The sequence below is a fragment of the Hyaena hyaena genome, unplaced genomic scaffold (assembly GCF_003009895.1).
Source record: "Hyaena hyaena isolate Hyena2069 unplaced genomic scaffold, ASM300989v1 scaffold_35, whole genome shotgun sequence".
In the NCBI taxonomy this organism is placed as follows: domain Eukaryota; kingdom Metazoa; phylum Chordata; class Mammalia; order Carnivora; family Hyaenidae; genus Hyaena; species Hyaena hyaena.
The window spans coordinates 1,624,031-1,634,373 of NW_024080667.1; the positions used below are offsets into that span (position 1 = coordinate 1,624,031).

General features: G+C 46.5%; 1 protein-coding gene across 7 annotated transcripts in view; it reads left to right on the plus strand.

Moving 5' to 3' along the window:
- The first annotated feature begins 301 nt into the window (after window positions 1-301).
- The window catches only part of FHAD1 (forkhead associated phosphopeptide binding domain 1), a 126,569-nt gene continuing 116,527 nt past the window's right edge, over window positions 302-10,343 (plus strand). For all 7 annotated transcript variants that reach the window (XR_005527846.1, XM_039229067.1, XM_039229071.1 and 4 more), the window contains exons 1-2: window positions 302-360; window positions 3,560-3,666. Coding sequence is in view for 6 of the 7 variants with exons in the window: in XM_039229067.1 (XP_039084998.1) it covers window positions 3,574-3,666 (93 nt within the window). In the remaining variant the exon portion in view is untranslated. The remainder of the gene's footprint in view (window positions 361-3,559; window positions 3,667-10,343) is intronic.

Sequence of the window (10,343 nt, forward strand, 5' to 3'; positions counted from 1 at the left end):
CCGTGGCCCATTTCTGTGACCTCGGAGCTTCAGTTTCCCCACCTGTGAACCGAGCCTGGGGAACCCCGGCCCGGCTGCTGCTGGCTGGGATCCTCGAGGGCCCGCCCCGCACGCCCGCCCCGGTCCCCCCGCTGTCCGCCCCGCCCGCGCGCAGGCCACGCCCCTCACCGCGCGGCGGCCGGGCGGCGTTGCCATGGCGACACGCGTACACAGGCCGGGCGGGCGCGCGGGGTGCTGGCCGCGGGCTGGAGACTCCGCGGGAGCGCGGCCAGGCGGCCTCGCCCGGGAGCGGGCCCGGCGCCTCCCGAGCCCGCGGGGCTCTCGGAGGGGGACAGGGCGTGGGCTTCTTCCTCCGGCCAGGTGAGTGTGGCACGAGAGGAGGCAGCGGGCGGAGACAGGCAGGCCCTGCGAGGTCATGGGGTTGGAGAGGAGGCCCCGGCCCCACCCCGAGTTCGAACTCTTTTCCGGTCTAGACTTGGGTCCGGGGGAGCACCCCAGAGCAGGTGCCGCAACACCTAAAATGCAGACCGCACCCTGCCTCCCGAAGTAGCCTGCGCAGGAGCTTCCAGAACCTTCCTCGGCACCAGATGTGCCTCTCTAGGACACCCTGTGCGGTACAGCTGGGATTAGGAGGGGTGCCCTTTGGTTCCCCTGATTTAGGGGCAGCACCCACCCAGTGGTCAGAGATCCCCGTTCCCTGACCTTCCCTTCCTTGAGGAACTTCTGCAGCTCCCAGGACCCTGAGACCTGTAGCCCTCAAAGGAAGTATTTTTCCTTTAGCCTAATTCTGAGGCATCCGAAGGGGTCCTGAGGGATGCAGGCAATTGAAGTTTTTTTGCTCTTTTCCTATGCCCGGTGCTTCATGGCACTAAGAACAAGTTTATGGAGTTTAACACATCTCAAACCACTTTCTACTGTGTTTTCAGGCAGGGGAGTGACTGCTCAGGGCAAGATTAAAATGGAGAAATATTGTCCAACCCAAAAAGCTCCAGGTGGAATTTAGGTTTTCCAAGAATGATGTCTAGAGCAGACACTGAATGGGGAGATTCCTAGCCAGCAGGCTGCCCAGATTTGCTTTGATGTGTCATTTGTATTTTCATTCATTCAGCAAGTGTTTACTGAGCACCTACTGTGTGTCAGAAAATGCTCCAGGTGCCGGAGATGGGGTAATGAGCAAAACTGTCAGCAACTGCAAGGGGTCTGAGGTTTCACCTTGTGAGCAAGCTCGTAAGTTAGCCTGGCCAGCTTATAGATGCTGGAAGAAGTCATAGGGCAACATTTGTCAGTGCCTTGATTCCAGAGATGGGGACAAAGATGGGTACAAACACGAGATACCCATGAAGAATTGTCTCCTAACAAAAACAGCACAGCTCTGGCTCTCCTGGAACATCCATCTCAGTGAAAGGGAAACAAACACAGCTAAAGAAAAGAATAAGAAAATGTCAGAGAGTGCTTAAGTACAACGAAGGAAAGGCAGCAGTGGGATATGCTAGTAGGGACCAAGGGGTGCCTTTAGCTAGGATGGCCAACTGATGCCACAAGGGGGGACAGCTGAGCAGAGAGAAGGCTCCAGCCTTGGGAACTTCTGGCGGGAGAGCCAAAGCTCAAACACGCACATGGTCCAAGTTCTGGGATTCAGTTTAGTGACATTTCTGGTGATTTTCCTGCAGAAGAGACTTTTCTCCCAGGTTTGCACTGGGTTTGAATGTGCTCCTTGATAACATGGTCCTCTGCAATTGAAGTGAGTAATTGAAGTGACTTGATGGCATCAGAGCATGGTTCTTTTGGAATGACAGTGAACTTAATAAAATGTCTTTCTCATTCTATGAAGTCATCAATATTCATGAGGCATCTGTAGCTCTCAGGGTTAACAAATAGAAAATAAACTATCTGGCTTACTTTTATTCTCTTACTCCCCCACCCCCAATGCCCATGGGGTCTTGTCTTCCTTTCAGAGGATGGAATCCTGGTGTCGAGGACTTTCTGTTATTGCAGGTGTCAAGGGTCAACAGCAGGGCAGGTCCCCCGCCCACTCTGCCCCAGCCAGCAATAAGGGGGTAGTGGAAGGCTAAGCCGCAGATTGTGCAGAATTACATGCAAAAGCTCAGAGTTACCTCCCTGACACCTGCTGCTGTGTGACCCTAACCTCTCTGAGGCTCAGTTTCCCCATCTGTAAAGTGGGACCGTACCAGGACCTACCTCGCAGGATTGTTCTGAGATGGAAAAGAAGCAGTGTCTGTAAAAGGATAGCACAGTGCCTGGCCCTGAGTAGGGATTTGGTAGTTGATGATGGAGATGTGGACGAAGAGCGGAACCAGACCCCAGACTCTGTACGATCACAACGAGATGGTCTTTGTTTTCATCCGCAGTCCAACAGCTTCACATTTCAGTGACCTTTCTGTTGAAAAGAAAAGAGAGGGACTTCCATTCTTCGGCTTGGCGTTGAGATGGAGGATGTCACACTGTGTAATTGGACGTGTCTCAAATCAGAACCCAAGCGCCATATGAATCACCAACATTTTGGAACCTACTGAAATCACTGAAATTTTTATATTTTACAAAACAAGTGTAGAACTTCCCTTGAGATGCATCAGACTGTAAAACGGGTAGATGAATGGGTGGATGGATGGAGGTGTGATAGAGCAAATACAGGAAAATGCCAATTATAGTATCTAGGTGGTGGACATAAAAGAGTTCACCATCCAGTTCTTTCAGCTGGCCTGCATATTTGACATCTTCATAATAAAACATTGGGGGAAAATACGTGCCGAGTCCAGATCACATCTCCAAGTTAGAGTCTTGATACTTTCTTTGCCTTTCAGAGTCACCGGACTTCCCCTAAATGCATAAAGTAATGGAGTGACTTACAGTGATTCAGACAAAGTATCATTTAAAGTCCATTCCCTCAGTGACTGACTCAGCAGTTTCATAAGTTCTTTATAATTCTTATAGTTCTTATAATTTATAAGCTTAGATTTGTAACAATAATAATAATAATAGGACAAATGTCCACTCTAAATGCTTCATGTGTATGATTGCATTCCATTCTCACAGAACCCTTCCGGGTACAAGTATTATTAGCCCCATTTTACAGATGAGAAAACTGAGGCATAGAGAGAGAAGTAACTCACCCGAAGTCACAGAGCCAGTAGGCAATGGGTTAGGAATACTGAACACAAGTACCTACTGTGTCAGATAACTCACCTTGTACTAAGCTTAATGGGAAGTGTATAGTGATTATCAGTGGAAATCACATTTGTCGTTGGGTTTGTTTGTTTGTTTGTTTGTTTTTTGGCTATTGGTTTGTGCTTCGAGTCATGAAAAAAAAAGTCTCCTGTTTGATTATCAGAACCAGGCTCATCTTTGCTAAATGTCACTGCTTAAAAAGGTAGTCTTAAAAATCTGCAGAATCAGAAGTGTGACTGTTGTGAAGGCCGTCTGCCCGCACCTACCTTCGTACGAACAGTACGGTGCATTTCATCCATTCCCCATGTGGTGTTGTTGAATAATCAGAAGACCGTGTTCTCCTAACGGAGTTTTTTCTGAAAACCTTCCATAGGGAAAGCAGAGAGTATGAAAGCCTACCTAAAGAGCGCAGAAGGCTTTTTTGTCCTGAATAAAAGCACTACTGTTGGACGACATGAAGACTCAGACCTTGTTTTAGAGGTAAGAGCCGTTCCCACCCACCCCCAGCACCTCACCCCCTCCGCGCAGCCTTACTGCTCTTGTGGATTCCAGTCTCTTGTAGAGCGCACCCTCTGGCTTACAGCCACAGCATCCTTCCATGTGCCACCATTAACCGACTGCTGCATACACTGGTCTCCCCAGCGTGTGTGGCAGAAATGGGTATGAGAAATGGGTGTGATGTGCCCTCTGTCTTCTGCTGGCCATGGTGCATGGATGTCCCACCCATCGCCCCCTCCCCAGAGCCAAATGGGACCATTCAGAAGGGGGCATGGAGCAGGTGCTCAGACCCCTGCCCCGGGCCTGACAGCGAGGGCCACCTGAAGTACCCAGCTTGAGCGACGGCCTCCTTTCTTCCCAGAGCTTTTAGAGACCGTTGTGGTGTGTGTAACATGTTGAAAATGTTGTATAAATGAATTCTACCACAGGTGATGACCTTTTGAGATTTTTTTTTTTTCACTGAGCATAATGTCCTTGAGATCACCTGTTATTTTTTATTGTTGAGTAATATTCCCTGATAGAGGCGTTGAGTAATGTTCCTTGGGATAGATGTTGAGTAATATCCCATTTGTTTAACCCTTCACATATTGAAGGGCATTTTGATTGTTTCTAATTCGGGATCTGTTACAGATAAATCTGCTCATGAACATTTGTGCACAGGTTTTTGTGTGAACATAAGTTTTTATTTCTCTGGGATAAATGCTCAGGAGGGTGGATGCCGGATCATATGGTTACGTGTATGGTTTCCAAAGAAAGTGCCAGACTGTTGTCAGGGTGGCTGTGCCATTTTCCATTCCCACCAGCAGTGTATGAGACACGGGTTCTCTGCATCCTCACCAGCAACTGGTGTTATCACTGTTTTTTATTTTACTTTATTTTTTAAATAAATTTCGGGATTTTTTTTAAAGTTTATTTATTTATTTGAGGGGGAAGGGCAGAGAGAGGGAGAAAGAGAATCCCAAGTAGGCTCCGCGCTGTCAGTGCAGAGCCAGACGCAGGACTCAGTCTCATGAATCGTGAGATCATGACTTGAGCCGATACCAAGAGTCAGATGCTTAACCACCTGAGCCACACGGGCACACCCTGGTTTTTATTTTAGCTGTTCTAGCAAGTGTGTATGGCCCTGTGCACATCCTCGTTGGGGCAACGTCTCTTCATGTCTTTTGCCCATTTTCTAGTCATGTCGTTTAGTTTTTAACTCTTAAGTTTTGAGAGTTCTTTAAGTATGTTAGATACGTGTCCCTTGTCAGATACAGAGCTTGCAGATAATTTCTCCCTGTTGGTGGCTTGTCTTTTCATTCTCCTAACAGAATATTTCCCGAGGAAGACGTTTCAAATTTTGATGACTTCTGTGTATCGTTTTTTTTTCTGTCATGACTCATGCTTTTTGAATCATGTCTAAGAACATGTCACTGGGTCCTTGATTCCCAAGGATTTCTCAGACATTTTTTTCTGAAAGTTTTATAGAGATTTTATGTTTAAACCTATGAATGATTTTGAGTTCGGTTTTGCATACAGAGTGAGATTTCGGTCCGGGTTCATTTTGATTGCCTGTGGGAATGTAGTGGCTCCAGCACCATTTCTTGAAAAGACTATCTTTGTCCATTGAACTACTTTTGAAACTTTGTCAAAAGCCATTTAGCATTACTTGTGTGGGACCTATTTCTGAGTTTCCTACTATGTTTCATTGACCTAGGTGTCTGTCCCTCTTCAGTGTGACATGGTCTTAGTTACTGTAGTCATGTAAGTCTTGAATCAGGTAGAATGGTTCCTTCTACTTTATTTTTCTTTAAAAAAATTATTTTTACCTATTTTAGCTCTTTTGCCTTTCCACACATATTTTAGGATAAGCCTGTCTATATATACAAAGTATCTAGCTGGAATTTTCTTTCTTTCTTTTTATTTTTTTTAAGTTTATTTATTTATTTTGAGAGAGACAGAGATAGCACGAGAGAGGGAAGGGCATAGAGAGAGGGAGAGAGAGAGAATCCCAAGCAGGCTCCATGCTACCAGCGCAGGGCTCAAACTCATAAAACTGTGAGATCATGACCTGAACCAATACCAAGAGTCGGACACTTAACCAGCTGAGCCACCCCGGTGCCCCTCTTGCTGGAATTTTAATAGGAATTGTATTTAAGCCTATATATCAGTGTGAGAATTGATGTCTTTACTATGTTGTCTTCCAATCCATGAACATGGTATGTCTCTCCTTTTTTTCGGGGGGTCTTCGATTTCTTCCATAAATATTCTGTAATTTTTAGCATATCAGCCCTGTGCGTGTTTGCTAGATATACACTTAAATATCTATCTTGTTTTAAATGATTATAAGTGATATCATATTGTTGGGGCACCTGGGTGGCTCAGTCGGTTAAATGTCCAACTTCGGCTCAGGTCATGATCTCATGGTTCATGAGTTCGAGCCCCATATCAGGCTCCCTGCTGACAGTGTGGAGCCTGCTTGTGATTCTCTCTTTCTTCTTCTCTTCTGCCCTTCCCCCACTCTCTCTCAAAATAAATAAACTTAAAAAAATGGTATTATAAATTTGGCGTCCACATGTTCATTGACAATATATAGAAATACAGTTGATTTTTGTATACTTCAGTGGTATCTTGGCAACTGTAACTGAGCTTTCTAGAAAGTTTTTATAGACTTGTTGGAATTTTATGTATAAACAATCATGCCATCTACAAATAAAAACAGTTTTATTTCTCCTTTCAGAAAAGGAGATCTGAATACCCCTAATTTCATTTTTCTGCTTTATTGCACTGGCTAGAATTTCCAGTACTCTGTTGAGTAACAGTGGTAAGGGCAACATGAATCTTTATATTTGCTTTTTCCCAGTTTCCAAGAGGGTCTATCATAAACTCTCAGATTTAAAACTAAGTCAGTGGACCTCACCTTGAGGTTCTCGTCCATGCTGTGGTCCCCTGCAAGGACACAGAGTGGGGGAAAGAAAAAGAATTACAGATTCTTCTTTATCATAACAAGGGACAGGTTTGGGGTAGTTTTATTTCCCATCAAACCAAAGTAGAAATAGAGATCTGTTTTGAAACTGAGTGTGGTACTAGAAAACTATAGTAATTTTTTAAAGTGTGGGCTTTGGGGACGCCTGGGCGGCTCAGTCAGTTGAGCATCCAACTTCGGCTCATGTCATGATCTCACAGTTCATGGGTTCGAGCCCCCGTGTCGGGCTCTGTGCTGACAGCTCAGAGCCTGGAGCTTGCTTCAAATTCTGTGTCTCCCTCTCTGCCCATTCCCCACTTATGCTCTCTCTTTCTCTCTCAAAAATGAAGAAAGTTTTTGTTTTTTTGTTTTTGTTTTTGTTTTTGTTTTTTTAAATTAAAACCACAGGCTTTGGGGATAGACAGACCTGGGTTTGAATCTCATTAGGTCACTTGCTGGTTCTGCGACCTCAAGCAAACGACTTGATCTCTCTGAGCTCATTTTCCCCATCCATAAGCCACTTACGTCACAGGGCTGTTGTGAGGATTAAGTGAGAAACACACAGAAAGAACCTGGCACTTGGTTCTAAGTAAATGACAGCAGGATCATTATTATGGGCTCATAAAATGGAGGCTGAGGAGAATCCTCCAAGGTGCACAGGGTGGAGACGAAGAACAGTACAGAAAAAGGAGCTAATGAGTACAATTTTTCCACAGACATTGAGTTGCATTCACTGTATACAAATAATTGACTGCCTACCGCTCCTCAGACTTAGTTTAAGAAGTAAGTCACCGCCGCCAGCCACAGTCACATTGATTTATGAAGCAATCAGCTGTGTTTCCAGAAGCACAAGCTTATATTGGCTCCCCAGAGAACAGATGACACACGAGTTGCCAAATATTTTGTGAGCAGACTTTTCATGGGTGCTTCTGTCTTCTCTTGGACAAATCCTCTTCCCAAAGCATAAATGGATTTGGGAGAGGAGATTTGCTTTAAAAAGGGTTGTGGGGACACAGGTCCATTTTGAAGAATTGGAAGCTGCAGACGTGACAGCATTTCCTAGTTTTATAAAACAAGACAAAGTGAAAATCGCTTCTCTGCTGACTTCCTGGGGTCTTTCTGATTAGAAGAATCACCCTTGGGGGAGCCTGGGTGCCTCAGTTGGTTAAGCATCTGACTTCAGCTCAGGTTATGATCTCACGGTTTGTGGGTTCGAGCCCCACGTCGGGCTCTGTGCTGACAGCCCAGAGCCTGGAGCCTGCTTCGGATTCTGTGTCTCCCTCTGTCTCTGCTCCTCTCTCTTCCTCCCTCCCTCCCTCTCTCAAAGATAAATAAACATTAAAAAATTAAAAAAAAAAAAAAAAAGAATGGCCCTTTGTTAGCTATGGGCCACCCTGAGGAATAATTCAACAGTTAATTTAAAGTTTATGTTATCTGTGCTACTGTAGGTCATTCTCCTAAACAAAGTTCAGAAATACATATTAATAAAAAGACTTCTTCAAAATTACCCAGCGGTCACAGCTAGCAAATAAAAATGATTGTTTTGCTTACCTGAGTGCATCCTAAAGAACAGACAGTACTGCTTCTCGAGATTTTACGCCCCACTGGCCAGGTTGATGGACTGCTCCCGTTGTTGATGTGCTTCTATTTGGCCACCATTTGCTTTTTCTGATAATGGAAGGCAGTTACATGCTTATTGTTTAAAAAAAAAAACTGGGAGAAAGCAAAGCATAAGGAAGAAAATAAAAGTCCCTTGGAATCATCTGACTCAGGGAAAAATCAATATTGATATTTGCAGGGTTTCGCCCGGCAGACCTTTTTCTGTATCCTGTAAAGTCTGGTTCCCTGATGGCCATAGGACCAGCCTGTGTTGGCCGGGCTGGGTTTTACCGCTGTTATCACTCATTCCTTCCACAAATATTTACTGGAACCTCAGCACTGAGGCAAACCTGGGGATAAAGCAATGGCCCAATCAGGCATGGTCCCTGCAGTCAGAAAGCTGCTAGGAGACAGACACATAAGTCAAAGGATTCCACGGAGACATGTATAGTTCTAGTCACATTGGGGCTCTAAAGAAAAGGAATATGGAGGATAAGGAAGACTTAATAGACAAGGGGGAAGGGAGGGACATGTGCAAAGGCCCTGGGGTAGAAGAGCATATTATGAGCCCAAGCGACTGAGAGAAAGCCAGCGTGTCCAGAAGTAAGAGTGAGAAGGAAGACAGCTTAAGAAATGATTAGGCCTAGGGGCACCCGGGTGGCTCAGTTGGTTAAGTGTCTGACTTTGACTCAGGTCATGATCTCGTGGTTGGTGGGTTCGAGCCTCGCATCGGGCTCTGTGCTGACAGCTCAGAGCCTGGAGCCTGCTTCGGGTTCTGTGTGTGTATGTGTATGTCTCTCTCTGCTCCTCCCCTGCTCATGCTCTGTCTCAAAAAAATAAACATTAGGGGCGCCTGGGTGGCTTAGTCGGTTAAGCGTCCGACTTTCGCTTAGGTCATGATCTTGGGGTTTGTGGGTTCGAGCCCCGCGTCGGGCTCTGTGCTGACTGCCAGCTCAGAGCCTGGAGCCTGTTTCAGTCTGTGACTCCCTCTCTCTCTGACCCTCCCCTGCTCATGCTGTCTCTCTCTCTCTCTCTCTCCTAGAAATAAATAAAAATATTTAAAAAAATTAAAAATTAAAAAAAAAAAAGAAATGAGTAGGCGTTCTTCAGGCCACCCTATCTGAAGAATATGAGAAGAAGCTGAGGGATTTTAAGCAAGGGGGCAACCTGCATTTCGAAAACTTTGAAATGACCATCCTGGCCGCCACCCACAGACTAGCAATCAGGAGCTTGATTCAGAATCTCCCCTCTCGCATTCCACCATCCAAAAGCCTCAGCCTTGCTCACTTCAGACATAAACCTTGTGCATTTTAATTCGTGTGGTTGAATGTGGCTCGTGAACTGTAATCTCTGGAGCTGGAGGTGGCTGTTACTCAAACCCCACTGAGAAAGGGGCTCAGCTCTTCCAGAGTGAAGAGCTCCTGCAAGCCCGTAGCTGCAGAACTTTCCATATGGGTCTTCACATTGGATACGCTGCCCACAGGGATGGTTCCAGGCTCATGCTTTGAGCACCTCCCTCTCTCTTCCTGACCCCCCGCGCTCCTCCCTTCTGAAGTTGTGGGGGCCCTTGTTTGGATGGAGGGGGGTGTGCACTATTTCAGTGAAGCCTCGTTTGAGGGCGAGAGAAGCAAGAGCTTGACAGCGGGCACAGCTGACCCACGCCGGCCCCTCCCCAAGAACTCACGCGGCCCCGCCGGGGAGGCCTCTGAATCCCCTCCAACACAGAGCGAGAGCACAGCCCACGTCAGCACAGTGCTGTGGCTGGGGGGGTGGGGAGGAAGGAGACCGAATGGGACAGAAATGACAGAGGTGACATGTTGCTCCGGCCTGGCCCGTCCGCCCTGGGCACAGTGCCCTACCCGCTGGCTCCTCCCTGATTGGAACAGTCTAGCATGTTGCATCCCCTTCTCACGGGGGATCTGAGGGTCATGCAGCAAGACGGCTCTCACACTCACACCAGCACCCAGACAGCCAGTCCACTCTTGTGCCTTTGGCTCCTGCCAGTTCTGGCAAACCAAGTCTTGATCCATTCGTCCATTGATGGACACTTAGGCTCTTTCCATGTTTTGGCTGTTGTTGAGAGTGCTGCTGTGAACATTGGGGTCCATGTGCCCCT